The following is a 19,375-nucleotide window of genomic DNA, read 5'->3' as shown; positions in this document are numbered from 1 at the left end:
CTTTATGGAGTTATGTGACTGTGCTTGTGTGTCCCCCTGCAAACCAAACAAGTAGCAGAACATCTGAGAAACAGGTTGACAACTACATTTACCAGGTTCAGGATCAACAACTTGACGTGTCCTGATCTCTCTGAGAGAGAGATCAGGACAACCCATTAAAACCGGGATAGATTTTTGCGTTTTTTTTAGATATACAAGCCGCGAGCTTGTACATCTGCTATTTTTTGAACATTTCTGGAAAATTGATTGAAACTGATTTAGAAGGCATTTGTAGAATCGGCCTCAGGTCTTGATGGGATATAAGAGGGGTTTGTGTGTGATACCGACTCATTTGCTCCAATTAAAAGGCTGTTACCACACGACTAAATCAATGTGCGTTCCGTTAATCGATGCACAGAGCAACACGGTTGAAAAAGCCATAGATATATGGAAAAAGCGACCAACCGACCAACCCTGATGCATGACAGTCATGGATGAACTTCAACCTGGTGTTTGCTATTTCTCCTTTTTAGGCCCGTACATCTAAACAAACGTTCAGATTTCAAATATAAAGTGCTTAGCCCATGGCCACGGATGTTCCAATTATGTTCGGGCTTTTATAAGTACCCGTGTCTTCCGTATTGTTCAATAAAAAGTATTTTAATCCGATCGGTGGCCATTTTCTTCGTATTTTCGCCATATGCTTTGAAATACGCAACGCAACCCTATCGGTTGGTAGGTGTATTGCACTCTGATACATAATAACTTTATGAGAAAATGGCCACCGATTGGATTAAAATGAATTGTATTTAACAATAAGGAAGATACGGGTACTTCCGAGGGCCCGTACATAATTGGAACATCCTTGGCCATGGAATAAGCACTTTATATTTTACATCTGAACGTTTATGTAGATGTGCGCGCTGTAAATGGAGAAAGTGCAAACACCAGGTTGAAGTTCATCCATGACGGTCGTGACAGACGACCGTCGTGTGATCCATGGCTATACACCAACCAACCAACCAACCGCCTCACCTCATCTCCCTGTCCGAACTGGAGCCCCAGGTCCACGAAGTGTTCCACCCTGATGTATCCGTCAGCATCCTCGTCGCAGACGTCGAACACCTCCTTGAGCTTCTTCAGGAACTGGAATAGCTGCTCCTGGTTGGGGAAACCATTCCCTTCCATGATGGAGAGGAGAGAAATGTGGGATGTTGTTGTTGTTGTTGTTGTGTGAATGTGTGTGTGTTTTTTTTAGAGGGACTCCGTCGTCATTCGTTTATTAGTCGCCATCGACATCGTTTTCTCTCCTCCTCTCCTCTCCTCTCCTCTCTCCTCTTCTCCCCGGTGTGTGTGTGTGTGTGTGTGTGTGTGTGTGTGTGTGTGTGTGTGTGTGTGTGTGTCAGGGTTGCCAGATTCTGCGAGAAATAAGCAGCCAGGTCTAGGAAAACAAGCCCAAAAGAAGCAACTTGGGCCACATAACATGAGCACCTTTAAACCTGTATATCTACAAGTAGATCTGCTATTTTCAAAAACAAAAAATGAAGAAAATGTATCTTGTATGGGGGTCCCTCTTTATTATTTTCAGGAGGTTGGGTCTACAAATATATATTAATTTGGGGTCCTTGACATGAAAATGTATGAGAATCACTGGTTTAAACAACATTAATAAGCCTTAACAAGCCTAAATAAGCAACTGCACTTAGAAACAAGCCCAAAAAACCGCAATACCACCAACTACCAATATTTACAAGAAATTTTACAGGAAAAAAGCCCAAAGTAGCTTACAATAACCGGACATGGCAACCCTGGTGTGTGCGTCAGTGTGTGCTCTGGTGCTGCTGGTCTGATTGGGGAGGAGGTGTTGTTACATCAGCATCACTTCAGCTTCCACCACATGGGAAGGACCATTCATAGATGTTAGAGGGGGGGGGGTGGTATCATACGATCAATGACGGAAATGCACGATTGAAAACCGAAGCATTGCGTAATGTGCAATATATTTACCAACACAGGTACACAGTCAAAGATACAAGGTTATGTAAGGCAGTGGTTGTCTAAACCTTTTGATTTCAAGGACCCCCATAACTTTGAGAGGTCTATGGAACCATAGACCTGTAAGGGTCCATTTGGAACCCCCTCAAGGAACCCCGATGGTGCCTGGACCCCACTTTGAGAACCACTGATGTGAGGGTCCATTCGGTTCCATTTGTACCCTCTGAATTAAATTAACACTCAGGATTGTATTATTTCGTAAAGCTGTTTTTTTTTTTTTTTTTCCATTTCCAGGAGGCCAGATAGGCCACCCAGAGATAAATCCAGTCAATTGAATGAGCCAAAACGGACCATTTCAACTTAATGCACTTAGTTTGTTAATATTTCCCAGTAGCTGGGGTAATTAACATGAAAACATTTTTATGGAAAACATCTTTATTCAAATATAATATCCACAGTCACATAACACTGTACAATATAAAACCGTCAACCCTTCACTTTGCATTTTGCAATACAAATTAGTGGCATGTGCCACTGACCCCAGCCAAAAACAAAAAATATTTGAAATGTATTCACTTTAAGGATGACTTCACCCACTTTCAACCTATCTTCATATAATTGGTCCTCACTAATGCTCATTTTATGGTACCATTTGTCTACTCACTCTTTGTCTCAGAGGAGGACTGTGGACATTTCAGAAACCCGCCTACCAGTGACATCATCGATGGGGAATCCAAGCTAATAGAAACTGCAGGCTTTCAATTCTTGGAAAGTTATTATGCCATAATGGAGAATGTTTTTTTGAAAAAGCTTAACGATGATGTCACCGTTATGCAGGTTACTGAAGTGTCCACAGCCCTTCTATGAGACAGTAGGGAAAAAAATGGCACAATTTTATCATGAGCATTGGTGAGGACCAATTATATGAAAATAGGTTGAAAATGGGAGAAGTCGTCCTTTAACTGCAATCGAGATAAAATGGTAAAATGAGACAACTTAAAAAGGGGGACTGAACTATTCTCATTCAAGTCAGCTGTGCACTTGGGATTTGCTTTAGGAAACTATTTAAAAGCAACAGGCTCCTCTCGCAACCCTTCTGTGGAAAGAAAGAGCCCAAAATTATGACTCTGCAAGGGAGTATAATACACTGTCATCCAGAACACATGGTCCCTCGCTGGGCCTTCAAAGGTAAGATGAAGTGAAGAGTGTTATTTGAACATCAACAGCTGGTGTGGATGCCATTAGTATAATGCTCACTAGTAGAACCATGTTTTTGGGGGGTTTTTTTAACTAGTGGCTTTGAACACGCCCTGAACTTTGATGGAGAAATATGATGAACATAACATCTGACTTCCAGTGTAAGAAGAACTGCAGACTTCCAGTGTAAGAAGAACTGCAGTAGATTAAAGACATTAACAAGGTAATATGAACGTGTGTGTGTGTGTGTGTGTGTCGTCTCCAGGTCATCTTCTCCTAATCTAAATGATCAGCCTTGGTTCCAACAGGGACTCCCACCGTTCGGTCACCTGAAAGGGAACAAAAATGAGGATGTCACAAAACTAGACTACAAAATCGACCAAAAAAAAAAAAAACACCACAAAACCCCTCACTGTGGCCACCAAATCACAACAACTAAAACATTCTGCACATGCAGCTAGTTGTAATCCCCCCCCCCCCCCAACTAAAATGGGGGGCGGGGGGGGGGTCATGAATAGATTCACTCAAAGTAAAGGGAAAGGGCTTCAAATGTGAGCGGAACAACAATAGAACGGCTTTGGCTCGTCTAAACATACTGCTACTGTCAGTGCAAGTCCTGCGCTTGGGATCAGCCCGGTCGAGCTGATTAGCACAACGTTTTTGTGCATAAGGTACACCAATGTTTAAGTCAAAATCTCAAGGCACAGCTGCATTCACTGCAAAAACAGTGAGGGGGGGGGGATTGCAATTATTTATTTTGACATGCCCAAAATAGGGATGCCAGGTTGTAATCAATCAACGTTTATTTATATAGCACATTTCATACATCAGGTGCAGTTCAATGTGCTTCACAGAATAGGTTCAAAATAATTAAAGATTTAGAAGACGTGGTTAAAATATATATTTTAGGGTATAAAATGTGCCTCTGTATTCAGACATGGGTGCACACAAAGTACATAGTACATTGAAAAAAGTAATAATAATGTGTATAGTCGTATATATATATTGCAAAATCTGAAGGCATACCTGGACAGCAACCCATTTGAGGGCCACTGCAGGTGGTCGATATAAACCAGATTAATAATACCACACATTGAAAATAGTAGATCTACAACCTCACAGCGCGCAGCATCACGACGTGATGTGAGGTTTTAGATCTGCTATTATCAGCAGGCAAACCCCGTCAAATGTGGTGCCAGTGTGTGAGCGATACAACCCACGGCAATTATTTTCTGATCGAGACAACATGCCAGCAAGTACAACCAAAGTAACAATAAACTCTATGGTACAGTATCACATACTTTGCACGTGCCAACGGTGTAGTGGCTCTACCAAAATTGTACGGTATCACTGAAGATGATTTGCAGAAGAAAAAAAGAATATCTAATAGATTTCACATCAAAGTCTTGATTATTGATCATTATCAATTTGTTCATCATTCGTAAATGTTGTACAGTTTGATGTTGTAAAAGTCTGTGGGTCACATCTGTAACCATGTTTTCAGTGACACCTCAATGATTTAGGTAGAGCAGGTCACTCTTGTGTTTCAGGTTAAGCCATTAAAACTAGGAAAGCATGCATGTTATTTTAGATTTCTTTGGCTATTCAAAAATAGTAGCTATACAAGCTCATAGCGCGTTACTTTGTGCCGCGCTATGAGCTTGTAAATCTGCTATTTTAGAAATATTAAATGTGTGCAAATCTTTGAATATGTATATTTGTAACATTTTTAACTCAAATCTTTGCTTCTGAGGGTCCCTGGAACAAAATATTTTGAGTTGGGGGTCTGCAGCCAAATACATATTATTTTGACATGAAAAAGAACGACTGACATAGCAACATAAGCTTTTCAGGCAAACCGTTTGTAGAATCGGCCTGAGGTCTCAATGGGTTAGATGTTTTGCTCTGACTGAGGAGGACTATACATTCAAGTGTACTGTGTTCTTTGCACTATGCTCCGTCTTACCTGAGAACCATGGGTCACAGCGTACTCCACACTGTCCACCTCGCCATATGCGTTCGTGTAGACCAGGTCGAACTTACCAGGCTCCACAGGAGCTGAGGGACATGTTAGCAAACAAACATTTACATTAGTAAACCTGTGATGCGATGGAAGCTGATGGTACATTTTAGACAGTTAGCAGGTGCTAGACCTTAAGATACTATAGGTGATCAGAATCAGTTCTGAAATACCTTTAACTGAGCCGAGCAACACCATCTGTCACCCTGATGGCAATTGGCAAACTCCATGTAAAATAAACGATTGGAAAATAAACGACTGGAAATGAAAGCCACAGCCTGATTTGAGGCGTTATACTCATAATAGTGGCCAGTGGTACATATTTTTCACTCTTAACATATCCTCCCACCCCCCACCCCCGTTTTCTTCTTCTCTTGTACATATTTTTCACTCTTCATACCAGTAACCTGTAAGCTGATTGTATGACGTTCTGTATAGTGTATATCTGTCTGTCTCTTATATGTCATCATGATTTGTGTGCATGGGGATCTCATCTTAAACAAGCTCAGTGCTTAACTGAGTCTTCCAGTTTAGTAGACCTTGTATTGTGAATTTGTACTTCCATGTACTGTTGTTCTCATGTCTTACTAAATAAAGTACATCAATCAATCAATCAGGGCCTTTATTTGCCTCAACTGCAGAGGGTACAAGGCCTTTATTGAAGGAGTCTTATTGGAGAAAGGCCTCTTTTACAAACAAATCAGTATTCATTCTTCAAGATTTTGTCGTTTGAACCCAGCAAAACATATTTTGGTACATTTATTGAAACCACTACCTATTAAACCCAAAACAAAGCATTAATATCCATGGGCAATGGAAATTGGCCATAAAATTCAGCTGCAAACATAATCTTAACAAAAAAAAAAGGATTCATACCCTTCCATAAATATTAGAACAAGTTGACCAAATGTAGATGACAAAGATGTCACACTAGAATTATACACTAGAATTAAACATGAATATTAACATAAATGCAATTACTTGTGGTAATTTTACCTTTTGTGAAGTAACTAAACTTTACCCGAGGGTAAATACAGTAGTCTCACAATATAGGAACAAAATAAATCTACTCTCTTTATCTCCTGAATTTTGCTTTGAATTTGACTTCAAATCTCCATCTGGGAGCCATGTTCGCCCGCTACTGATTCTAGGACATGCAACAGGACATGGCATCAAGCAGCACAACTGCTCTCAGGTGGACTGTGCCAAGTTCAGACCTCCACATCTCCCCTCTTCTTTCATAAATCTCCTTCTTACTAAAACAGGCAGCAGTGAAATTAGTTTGTACCCCGAGAAGCACTGAGCAGCTCCAGCTGAATCTGTTTGGTGATCGGGTCAAAGCTGACGATCCTGCCCTCCTGAAACAGAGAGCAATGAGGTCAACAATACATAAAGACAGTTTTCCTGACATTCTTTTTTTTTTTCTTTTTACATTTCTGCTTCATCAAGACTACGGTGATTAGACGTCCCGGTTTCATTCTGGGTGAATCAAATCCCGACAAATTTTACATTTAACTGTCCCAGCTTTCAACATTCACTACCAAATGATTCTGGGTTTTCACCACAATTAAATAATAATACTTGCACTTATGTGTATCATGTTTCGTTCTGTTGAAAAAGCAGGCACTATTTGTGCTTAATTTAAGCAAAAATAATTGTTCCACATCAGGATAAAAACGGTTACAATACAGTGGCACTGGCAACACTATGTGAAAATGAAATATGTGTTGAGCGTTAATTGGCATAACAACAAAATAGGGAGAAAAGGGTGGCAAGAATAATTGGCTACTCTAAATACAATAAAATAAAAAGCAATTAATATTTTATTTTCAGTAGTAAATAATGTTAAGATTTTCCAAGTAAACAAATGTAAATAATACTAAACAAACCACAAACACATTTACTGGTTTTATGCTTCCGCCAGACACTTCCTTTTGAGCAAAGAAAGTGAATAGTGTAGCAGAAATTTGCCGAACCTGAGAAAGGATAATATTATTATCCTTCCTCAGGTTCGTCGTTGAATTGAACTAGCTCTTTAAAAAAAAAAACCACGTATATAAACTAGCAACTCAAAGCACAGACTATCCAAAGCCACTTCATTTTCTTCAACACATGAAATGTTTCCAGACTGGCAAGAATATTTACTCACTTTATATTCTGACACCTCAGGTGTGTAGTTCTCAGTCAGCTCTAGCAGCTGTGAACACACACAAACACACACACGCGCACACACACACACACACACACACACACACACACACACACACGCAGTATATTTAGAATAACCATGACAACTGATCTAGAATAACCAAGATATCAAATGAAGTAGTGCGTTTCCACACCGTTACCATTGCACTACCATAGCCAGACTTACCTTAAAAGCAATGGCCTCTCCCACTGGCGGGGGGGCAGCTAGCAGGGGCATGGTGCTGTAGTCCCGTTTGGGGGCGCTCTCATCTGGATTCTACGTTAAACAACATGAAGGAAGCCATTTAGTCATAACAGAACACATCTTATGTGGGGGCAAAAACAGACTCAAAGCACTTAACTGAATAGTTGAATTGAAGAAATAGGAAATGAATTAAATTAGATTTTAGTAATTGAATTTACTTTAGTGATGCATCATGTAAATATGTCCAATATGTGCTACTTTTCAACAAGACCAAAATGTCAATTGACTTTGTTCCGTATAGGCTCTGTGCTCTATTCCGGGTCTCCAGAAGGTGGCAAACCTGTTCAGGTTCAGTTATCCATAGCTTTGTTTGATTGGCTGGGTAGATTTGAACTGGAAACACATTTGACACCTTCATGTGCGTTTCCAGTTCAAATCTGCTGCCGAGCTAATCAAATTAAGCTATGGGAATCTGGAACCGGAACAGGGAAAGGGTATGCCACCTTCTGGAACCAGAACCAGATGCGTGTTTGGTTTCAGAGAACTTAATCGATTATGAAAATAGTGGCCGCTGAGTAAATGGGAGACAAACCTGCAGGACTATAGATTCGTTGGTGAGGGAATCAGTCTGGTAGGACGGCTGCTGCTGTAAACCTCTGCTGCTGCTGTAAACTTCGTCGTAGTTGAAGCCGAAGTTTACATGACCTCGTCCGTTCCCGCCCCTCCACCCACCCCGAGCCCTAAAGCCTTCTCTCCCTCCACCCCTACCCCTCTCTACGGCGCCACCGACCCCTCTGTCGTTACCCCTGCCGCGACCCCTGGCGGGAGGCTGGCCCCCCATCGTGGTGGAGCCCAGCCCAAAGCCCAGGCCCACGTTTGGACGTTTGATCACCAGCTTTATCTCCTCCTCGCTGCTGCTGCTGCTGTCTGAATCGTCTGCTTTCTCTGTGACGTTCTCAGCTCTCCGTGCCGGCACGCTGTTTCCAGGCTGTGAGGCGGAGGAACCAGGAGGAGGTTTAAAGGAGGTATTTTTATCACTGGTACTGCCGTTTAGGGCTGGGGTGGAGGGGACAGGTTTAGCTAAAGATGTGTTTTTCGGCGTCGCCTTTTTGGGGGCTTCATCACAGGAAGAGTCACTTTCCGATGATGATGATGGAACAGGAGGGTGTGGTTTTCGGACGGGCGTTGCGGCTTTGGGAGGCGCCTTGGGAAGAGTGGGCGTGGAGGAGGTAGTTTTAGGCGCCTCTTTTTGTGAAGGCGTCTTTTTGGGAGCCTGGTCTTCGTCGCTGCTGTCACTGGAATCTGAAGAGGAAACACGTTGTGGGGTTTGCGTCTTCCCTTTACCGTTTATGGCCGCCGCCGCTGCCACAGGCCTGTTGGTGCTGTTGGCCGGCGGTCTTGCGGCAGCGCGGGGCTTACTGGTGGAGTCGGCAGGTTTGGGCGTAGCGTTGCTGACAGTGTCCTCCACCATCTTCTTCTTCTTCTTTTTCTTCCTCTTTTTCTTGTGTTTACTTTGTGCGTCGTTATTGCCCCCATCATCCGGGGCCTTGCTCTCCGTCTCTATCCTCTCTTCTTCAACCATTTTCTTTTTCTTCTTCTTTTTCTTCTTCACACCCTCTCCATTTTCTGTGGGGCTTCCATCGTCCTCTGGGCATCTTGTTCTCTTTCTGGACTTGTCGTCGGAGGGCCCTGGATGTGTGCTGCAGCCGTTCACCTGGGCCAGAGTGTCCACCTTCACCCTGTCAAACGGGAGACCAAGAAGCGTATTGTTGATGGAAACCTTGTATCTCCATATTTCACATTCATGTTTTTTTCTTTTAATAAATTAATTCCCAGTTTTGCCGTACAAGAGTGACACGCAAAAGTAGCGAAAACAGCCGATCTACAAGCTCACACCGCGATGTGACATGAGCTTAGTCGTAGATCTGCTATTTTCCCTAATTTGTAAACATTTTGAAAGTGAAAGACCTCATCACCATTTAGAAGTGTGACACATGCATACTGCACCTTCAAAGCACTTCAAAGTGTGCTACATCACTAATGTACATAGTTAGCCCATTTCTTTACCGTAGTACGGTGTGCTTAATTCATTATTCTGTTATTGTTGCTACAATGTTGAGGAACGAAAACCAAATAATTGTACTCTTGTATTCTTCTATATGACATTCTTGAAACTATGGTGACCGACTCTAGCACAGACTGTCAATCATCTTGGTCTTAGTGTTGACAACTAGTATTATATTAGGCTCATCATGGTGCACCAATAAGTACATCCTGCAGCGAGGTATGCATTATACAACATTGGTCTTATCATGTTTAACTCAGGGACTCCTGTCCTGAATACAAGACTCAAGCCATCACCCCTGGTGCAGCCTCCAGATTAAGGGATGTCCACGCCAAGCACTTAGATATTGTTATATAATCGTTCTAAAAGTGTATTGCAGATTCCACACACTTAATGAAATCTGTAGTTAGTGCAGTTTGCTTTACTGCAGTGGTTGTCAAAGTAGTGTCCGGATACACCCAGGGGTCCCCAAATGATTGATAATTAGGAACCAAATGGACCATCACAGGAATGTGACTCCATCTCCGAGTTTTGGGGGTCCCTTGGCCGCAAGCAACTCTTAGATTCTATTTCTAATATCTGGAATCCAGAGTTGCAATACCAACCCTTGACAGATAGCCTTGGAGCCTTGGATCAAGACTATCTGTCAAGGGTCAACCAGTTTGGCCGAATTGCAAACGAGGGCAATTTGAAAACAAGGCTACTTGCTGTAGTTGGCTACAACAGAACATTTGCATATGCATCGTGTGCCGTTCTCACAGTACCGACCGGGGTGAGGCTAATGTTATGATGTTGATGTTTTCTTTATTTCTTTTTATGGCGAGTCTGGCCCACGAGTTTCAGCAGCTAGGCTGGGCAGGATCTTTACCAGGCAGTAAAGATGTCAGGGGGCCTGGGGGTCGACCCTAGATGTTCTAAATGTGTTTTCCCCTTAAGTGGTCCTCCTCACCCCTCTCCTCTCTTCCCCCTCTCCTCTCTCTTCCCCCTCTCCTCCCCCCCTTCTCTTCTCTCCTCCCCTCTTCTCCTCCCCCCTCCTCCCCTAATAATAACCTGAGACGAGCCCTGTCTAAGTCTTAACCTACCCCCCTACTTCTTTTTCTTCTCTTGTACATATTTTTCCCCTCTTCATACCAGTAACCTGTAAGCTTATTGTATGACGTTCTGTACAGTAGTGTGTATATCTGTCTGTCTCTTATATGTCATCATGATTTGTGTGCATGGGGATCTCATCTTAAACAAGCTCAGAGCTTAATGAGTCTTCCAGTTTAGTAGACCTTGTATTGTGAATTTGTACTTCCATGAACTGATGTTCTCATGTCTTACTAAATAAAGTACATCAATCAATCAATCAATCAATCCACCACCAACCTGACAATGTCGTTGTCGCGGACCACCAGGATGCTCTCGGTGTGAGGCAGGTAGTAGTCCTCCACGAACAGGTTCAGGAGGCTCTGGCGGCTGAAGTCGAACCGGTCGCGGATGACGCTCTCCAGGTCCGCGACCACCCGACACCTGTTGAGGTCCAGCAGCACCCAGACCATGCGGCCCTGGCTGTCCGCCGCGGCGGCGGGAGGAGGGTAGTCGAAGTGCAGCCGAACGCGGATGGTGCTGCTGCTGGCGCTGGAGGAGCCGGAGGAGGCCGCCATGCTTGCGTCGTTGCAGAAAACACAACGCGGGACCAGTGTTGCCAGGTTTTGCGTGAGAGAAATAAGCAACCGGGTCTATGAAAACAAGCCCCAAAGAAGCGACTACAGTACAGGCCACGTCAAGCGCACTTTAAACTTATATGCAGTGGTGGAAAAAGTACTAAAATTCTTTAAAAAAGTAAAAGTACCAATACTGCAATATAAAAATACTCTGTTACAAGTAAAAGTCCACAATTCAAAATGTACTTGAGTAAAAGTACAGAAGTATTGGCATCAAAATGTACTTAAAGTACCAAAAGTAAAAGTACTAAAATGTTTGAAAATAGCAGATCTACAAGCTCACAACGCGTCGCGATGCGACGCGTTGTGAGCTTGTAGATCGGCTATTTTCAAATAGCCTATGTATAAAATAGGACTAAATTGGTTAATGTATGTTCTATAACATCATAATTTACATCTGCAAAGTAACTAGTAACTAAAGTTTTCAAATAATTGTAGTGGAGTAAAAGTACAATATTTACCTCTGAGATGTAGTGGAGTAGAAGTAAAAGTATTGGAAATTGGAAATACTCAAGTAAAGTACAAATATCTCAAAATTGTACTTACAGTACTTAAGTAAATGTACTTAGTTACTTTACACCACTGCTTATATGCATTGGCAATTTGAAAATAGCCAATCGATAAGCTCGCAACGCAGCTTGTAGATCTGCTTTTTTCAAACAAGTCTTGGGGGGGAAAAAGTAAACATGTTGAATATTTGTACATTTCATATTTTTTTTAACACACATCTGGTACAGGGAGCGGTCCCTGGCACAACATATTTTTAGGGGGGGGGGGTCCACAAATACATATTAATTTGGGTGTTCTTGAAATGAAATGAAATGTTTGAGAACCACTGGTTTAAACAACATTTAGGAAGCGAGCCCGAATAAGCAACTACACTTTAGAAACAAGCCCTAAGTCGCTTATAATAAGCGGACATGGCAACGCTGCGCGGGACTTCCTTTCACTGAAGTCAACTCATCCGCAATACCGCCATCCGCTGGCGCGGATGTTGCATCGACGAGAATGATCCAACGACTGCAGCTTCTTTTCTTTTTTCTCTCTATTTATTTATTTATTCGTTTTTTGTCTTTTTTTTACGTTATAAATAGCAGCAGATTGTATTGTTGCAAACCATTGGAAAAATATGTTCACGCTCCTTTGTATTTTAAATGTGCTTCTGTGGTTTGATTTCACAGAATACATACACTTTCTATTATCCCTGTCCAATAAACCTAAACTAGTTCAAAACCATAACATTGAATTAAACTATTTCAGTAAAAACGGGCTAGGGTTAATGGCGATACTATAACTGAACCAAGACATTAATATCGGAATATCTAATGATTTGGGGCATTCTCAAACCACCTAACCTCGCATCACCGGTCTTTCCACCTTGGAGGAAACCACAGACTAGCCCACTAAGCCCAATGGTTTAACCTTTTTCATTCCAAGGACCCCTAACCTAAATTGATATAGATTCGGCCGCGGACCCCCATCTGAAAATGTTTTGTGCCAGGGACCCCCAGAAGATATGCACACATTTTCAAGATTTTTCCAAAATAGAAGATCTACAAGCTCATGCGCTATGAGCTTGTAGATCTGCTATTTTTGAATAGCCAAAGCTAAGTGGTTAAAATGATTGTGACGCTATGTTAACTAATTTAGCTGGAGACCCCCTGGTACCCCTCCCTGGTCCTGGACTAGCCTACTGCAAGCCACTTCCTTCCATGTCAGTGAGTGTGTATTTGCACCGATTCCGGATTCTACAACCTCAACGAGAAATCTGAAGTGAAGGCAGTCAAACCCAAGAAGCCAGAAATCCCCCAAGAAGGCAAAGAAGGCGAAGCCCGCAGCTGCAAAGACACAATACTAACACAATAGACTACAGGACTAATAAAAGGGTTTTGATTTAATCCACTGTAAACCAGACTAATAGTTTTTAAATGACACCATAGCACTCAAAAGATATATGCATTCACTATTGCAGTATTACATTGGCCTGTTTTCACCCAGGGTAGTGGCAGCTTCCAATATAAATGAATCTCTCTTTGGTTAAATTGACGTGTTTAAGAACACACTTAAATTCAAACATGCCAAACATGGCAAACGCTTCCCAGCCCCAACATATCAAAAACACCATGAACATTCTAGAGACTTAAGTCTGCTCAGTGTAAGTTCTTAGGTGGGGGGCTTCTCTTCATCAGACTTCTGCTACTGCTTTGGCTTGGTCTTGGGTTTGGGCTTGGGCGTCGGCTTTGTTTTGTTTTTGTCTTTTGGTGCCTCCGAGGCGGCCATCAGCGAGGTTCCCTCCATCAGCAACGGCTGGTGGAGGTGGATCCCCTGGGTAGATGCCCCTGCGGCACGGGGCGAACGGGTCGTTCGGGTTGAACGGGTTGTTGAGGTCTCGCAAGATCATACGCTGAGCAGGTATTCCGCCGGGCATGTATTGAAAAACACCTTGAGGGTAGCCTCCCAACGCGGATACGTTCCATGACAAGACAGGCGCGGTGGAGACGGTCAACGGGCGGCGGCCGCTGCTGATGGAACTGTCGCTGCTGATGGAGGGAGCCTCGCTGATGGCCGCCGCCTCGGAGACACCTTGGCTTCCGACCTCGCTGCTGGGCGGAACCTCTTCATCCGAGGATGTAGAGGTAGTGGGGATCTCTTCGATGACGTTCTTTTTCATTGGCAGCCGTCTTCGCCGCCATCTTTTCTTTCGGGGACAGTTTTTCATAGGCAGCCCTCTCCTTGTAGAAAATAAGCACATGAAAGTACAGTCCAAATACACGGTCAACTAAATCAGATTAAAACCCTGAAAAGCCTATGACTTTTTTCAATTGGGGTCCTTTTGTAGGCTACTCAATTTATAGTTCATACCTGTTGCTCGGCCTGTTCTCTCTTCCTCTTCGCCTGGGCCCAATCTTTATAGCGCTCACTCTGCGCCGCCGTGGAAAGTACTCCAGAGTAAGAGGCACTGTAGGCCCCTCCTTGCAGAAAATAAGCACATGAAAGTACAGTTCAAATACACGGTCAACTAAATCAGATTAAAACCCCGAAAAGCCTATGGCTTTTTTCAATTGGGGTCCTTTTGTAGGCTACTCAATTTCGGTTACATGTCGGCTTTCTGACATGTCGCCTTTCCGACGGTTACTAACCCTATACAATACGTTGCAAAGTATGAATCAACTAGGAGCGCACAGACACCACGGAATGAGAAACCAGGGGAGACCTGGAACTTGGAACAGACCGAACCATCAACTCCAAGGAAACAACCACAGACCGGGAATGAGAGATGGGGAGACCTGGCACCACGGAGGACGCCACCAGAACCATTGGGACCAAGGGGATCGCTGGAAACAGCAGAACCATTGGCCCCAATGGGACTGGAATCAACAGCGTAGAGTCCACCAGGAGCAGAGACCTGAACACAGAGCGCAACACCCTCGCCCCGGTCACAACCACGGAGCAGGAGCCCGAGTGACCAGAAACCAGACAGGTACAGAGGAGCACTTGACAACAATTAAACAAGAGCTCGCCGACTGCCTAACAGAGGAATGGAAAAAAACTTTTTCCATAGCGACCAAATGGGCAAGAAAAAATGTAGGCAAAAGATTAAAACAAACAGACTTAGATCAGGCCCTCACAACGATCGCTGAGCTAAGACCAGACACACCCCCACCCTTCATCCCCTCCCATCCAACCTCCCCCCACCCTCGGGTCCCCACCCCTACCCCATCAATCCCAACCAGCCCTCCCCAAACCCATCCCTCCCAATCCACAGGTCCACCGGAAAGGGACACCAGAAGAATAACCACACCAGGACCCAGCATTCCACCAAGAAGAACCATCGTAGTCCAAGCACAGGTAATCCAGGAGATGGGACCCCCAGCACTACACCTGACACAGGAAAACTATCCAGACCTAGCAACATCACAAAGGAAGACCACACCACCAAAGAAGCAGAGGGAGAGAAGGAGGCCCAAAGGAACACAGGAGGACCCAAACCGAATCTCCCCAGCACCAAGCCAAACCACGGAGACACAAACCAACCCAGACACCACACCACAAGAAGCCATCCAGGAGGGATCAGAACCACAACAGGAGGACACCAACGAAACAGACGGGAGAGAAGGTCCCCTGACAAAACCACACAGGCACCCAGGGTCCAGATACAAGAAGAATTGGAGACTTAACCCAGAGAAGAAGATTCTGATTTTCGGTGACTCGAACCTGGCAAGGATCCCACCTTTTGCCAGAAGTGACATCCAGATCGAAAGCTTCCCAGGGATGGACTTCCAATCCTGCGTGGACCTACTGAAAGACCACACCATGGAAAACAACAAGGTAGCGCACTGCCTCATATCAGTAGGTTTCAACCACAGACAAAACCAAACAGACAAAACAGGACATAAAAAGATGCTACAAACCATTCACTGGGCAACTAAAAAATGTCCTTGTGCCAACATACACATAGCTTTGATTAACTACTCAGACAAACTCAAGGTACCAGAACAGAGGAGACTAGACAACCTAAACAGGTCCATCTCACGGGTAAAACACACCCCCAAATTGGAAGACAGGGATTTCAAAACCGAAGGGGACAAAATACACTGGGTACCAGAAACAGCCAAAGCAATGCTAGAGAATTGGATTACTAGTTTAAACTGGAATGCCCTGCAAGGCTAATGCAGACGGGGCAAAAATCAAACATAATTAACTTATCACACTATTTCAAACCAGACAAAGCTCAAAGAGACGTTCTGGAGAAAGGATTATCATTTGTTCCCACACTGGACATCTACAAATAACAGACCAAGCAACTGGAAAAAGATGTATCAGATTATCATAGAAGGATAAAGTTAGCCACTCATTTTGGAATGGGACAGAGGGGAGAAATAACACCGTTCCAGACGAGCTCCTCCTGGGAACCAACAGACGGCTCCCTCCCAGACAGCCTTAAACTACTACTCAGAGAAGACAGTAAGATATTGAACAGGATCCCAGGACACTGGGACAGACAACATGACAATACCAAAGGTAAGGGCACTTAGACAACTAGCAAAGAATAAAGACATTATAATCAAACCTGCTGACAAAGGATCCTGCATAGTAATTATGGACCGATACCAATACATTTTTGAAGCAGAGAGACAACTTAGTAATAAAAACCATTACAAAGAATTGAGGGAACCAATCTACAAAAACACAGCAATTGAAGCTAAGAGGATTATAAAACAAATGAAAGAGAAGAAATTAATAAGTAGCAAACAAGAGGCCTACCTCTCGGGTCAGGATACACCGCGACCAAGGGTTTTCTATCTATTGCCAAAAATACATAAAGAACCGGCCACATGGACCGTACCCTTTGAAATCCCACCGGGCCGACCAATAGTTTCTGACTGTGGCAGCGAAACCTATCAGACAGCAGAATTTGTTGAATATTTCCTGAAACCTCTCTCAACCCAGCATCCGAGCTATGTGAAAGGCACTTCAAGAAAAAAAAATCAAGAAAATAACAATGCCACAAACGGCCTTTTTATTCTCAATTGATATTGACAGCCTATACACCAACATTGAGACAGATGCAGGGTTGAAGGCACTGGCAGTGAAAGAAAATTTCAACAAATATCCGGATAGGGGAAGGGCCGGCCAGATGCAGAATTATTAGAATTGTTAAGCCTTAATCTGACCAAGAACGATTTTGAATTGAACAATAAGTTTTATTTACAAACAAAGGGCACAGCAATGGGAAAACGGTTTGCTCCTTCGTATGCTAATATTTACATGGCAATGTGGGAGGAAACAGCATTAAAAAAATGTATTCTAAAACCAACCCACTATTTTAGATTCCTGGATGATATTTTTGGGATCTGGGAGCACTCCAAGGAGGAATTTGAAGATTTTATTGAAGTTCTAAACACACATCACCGATCACCCATTTAAAACTCTTTTAAATGGGTGTAAAATCATTTCAGCCTACAGAAAAAACAAGAACCTCAAAGATTATCTAGTCCACAGCACTCTTAAAGGAACAAATAGACCAACTAACAGGAGACCACATTACTTTAAAAGCACCCAAATGGTGACCAACAGACACAACAAAAGGGTGTTTGGCATTAACAAAAAATACAAGCTAACACTAAAAACTGTATTTACTTAATCACCTGCACCAAATGTAACCTTCAATATGTGGGTGAAACACAAAACACAATCGCCACCAGATTAAACCAGCATAGATATAATATAAATAATGCCAAGAAGACCAATTTAATAATTGTTCAACACTTTATGACACATGGCATAAATTCCCTAAAAGTCTCTGGCCTAGAACATAACCCAAATTGGACACTAGGACAAAGGCAATATAACGAAAGACAATGGATAAACAGATTAGGTACAATTTTTCCAGAGGGACTTAATATGACAAACACTAGAAACACACAAACCAACCCTTCTTAATTCAATCAAACAAACTCACAGAAACACAAAGAGACCACCAGGTACTCAGAGAGAACTAAAAGAACAAAGACCTACTCCGAGAAAGGAGGAGTAACACCTGACCTAGATACTAGATTAAGGACAATCACAGAAGCATCAACGACTCTAGGGGAAGACAAGGGGCTTCTTCCTGACCCATAGCTTAAGACCCAAATAGGTGTGAGGGTTAAAGACACACATAATCAAACAATGGACCTAGGAAGACAAATGCAAAATAATAAGGACCTTAAAAATAAATGTCTTAAGGTTCTCATTACTCTAACCCTAATCCCTGTAGCAGAAATAAAGAATTGTGTCAGTCCCAGGAAAGACGCACTAGGATTGACCAGTAGTCACTGGGAGGTTCAGTTGGGGCAAACGCAGTCCCCACAAACATCATTTACTATTCTGTGCCTATCGGTACATAATTCGGACGGGGCTGAGTCGGCTCAAAGCGAACTTCGCAACGTTCAGCACGGCAACTCGCGCGCCTTAGCGCGCTCGGTGGTGCCTCTCGTGGCTCAAGTTCGCTTGAGACTGCGCCCCTCCATCGCGGTTGGGTCCATAACTATATTTGTATTCTTAAATCTTAGGTATGCGGTCCAACTAAGGTGGGACTCAGGATGACTGGACGTACCTGCCATGCACAGTCCCCAGTGAACATTCCTCACAAAGTTCACTGGCAATTTTATTTATAGTTTGTAAACATGCCTAAAAACCTAAACTTGAAAGAAAGGGAAAATGGTTAACCCTAATGGGGAATCCTTTCTTAGGAAAGGCGAAACAGCCAAAAAGAACTTAGGGCTAAGATTTAGAATTTAGATTAAAGACTTAGTTAAACAGAATGTAAAATTATAAGGACCTTAAAATTAAAGAGTAACGGGATCCCAAAAAGACTTTCTTTCAAAAACAAGATGACGAGAGCAAAAATTCCTTGCTCTGCCTTTTTCGGAAAGGATGCCCTTTCTAAAAAGGCTTAGCACTGAAGTCCAACCCAAACCATTCCCTAACCCTAACCGCACGCGGAAGCCACTAGTCGGAGTAGTGAGATGTCGGAATGGAAGGCGGTTACCTCGCCCTTTGGGGCCTACCCATAAGTTTAGCTGTATAGCTCATTCCACGAATGCCCGATCTTTACAAGATGTACCTCGTTGTAAAGGTGACTAGTCGACGATAAAAATGACATAAAACACAATACCAATTGTTATTATTGAAGGGGAGAAATAATTGACCAAAGTTAAGTTTCCAATATGTTTGTGGGCAGTTTAGATTTTTTTTTTAATATTAAAGTTGTGTACAACACTCTTAGAGTGTTAGAGACGAACCAGAATAAACGACCTACATAATGACCACTGTATCTAGATAAGAGATGAATTTTATCTTTTAAACCTTTTACCCCTCGTACTGTTCTGGATGAATTAATAACAATTAATGCAAAAAGTTCACGGGGGAGGATAATTTGGACCAATGTGACCCCTCTTTTTAAAGGTGGTGATAGAGAGGACCTCCTAGCCCTGGTCCATTCCGACATCTCACTACTCCGACTAGTGGCTTCCGCG

The 19,375-nt window shown here is 43.0% G+C and overlaps 2 protein-coding genes across 2 annotated transcripts in view; both read right to left on the bottom strand.

Moving 5' to 3' along the window:
• rab11fip4a (RAB11 family interacting protein 4 (class II) a) overlaps positions 1–1,167 on the bottom strand; it is a gene marked incomplete at both ends in the record, with an annotated part of 77,901 nt that extends 76,734 nt beyond the window's left edge. The window contains one exon of the mRNA XM_080447137.1: positions 1,015–1,167. Within this exon, the coding sequence (XP_080303263.1) occupies positions 1,015–1,167 (153 nt within the window). The remainder of the gene's footprint in view (positions 1–1,014) is intronic.
• A 1,224-nt stretch (positions 1,168–2,391) lies between these two features.
• On the bottom strand, positions 2,392–11,302 carry coil (coilin p80). The gene is made up of 7 exons (XM_080446429.1): positions 11,017–11,302; positions 8,176–9,322; positions 7,566–7,655; positions 7,341–7,388; positions 6,480–6,549; positions 5,138–5,229; positions 2,392–3,500 (listed from the first exon to the last, which is right to left on the bottom strand). The coding sequence occupies exons 1-7, from the start codon at positions 11,292–11,294 to the stop codon at positions 3,453–3,455; spliced, it is 1,773 nt and encodes a 590-aa protein (XP_080302555.1). The 5' UTR covers positions 11,295–11,302; the 3' UTR covers positions 2,392–3,452.
• Positions 11,303–19,375: the final 8,073 nt, after the last annotated feature.

Source organism: Gymnoscopelus braueri (genome assembly GCF_963280865.1).
Source record: "Gymnoscopelus braueri genome assembly, chromosome: 13".
NCBI classification, from domain to species: domain Eukaryota; kingdom Metazoa; phylum Chordata; class Actinopteri; order Myctophiformes; family Myctophidae; genus Gymnoscopelus; species Gymnoscopelus braueri.
The sequence above is the reverse complement of the archived record's forward strand: the minus strand, read 5'-3'. Positions and strand labels throughout refer to the sequence as shown.

Bases quoted from the DNA above. Each gene is read 5' to 3' on its own strand.
- coil (XM_080446429.1), bottom strand. From the start codon at position 11,294: ATGGCGGCCTCCTCCGGCTCCTCCAGCGCCAGCAGCAGCACCATCCGC. The intron at 9,323-11,016 runs GTTGGTGGTGGA...CCCGTTTGACAG, and splicing joins CGCGACAACGACATTGTCAG to GGTGAAGGTGGACACTCTGG. The intron at 7,656-8,175 runs GTTTGTCTCCCA...TGTTTAACGTAG, and splicing joins ACGAATCTATAGTCCTGCAG to AATCCAGATGAGAGCGCCCC.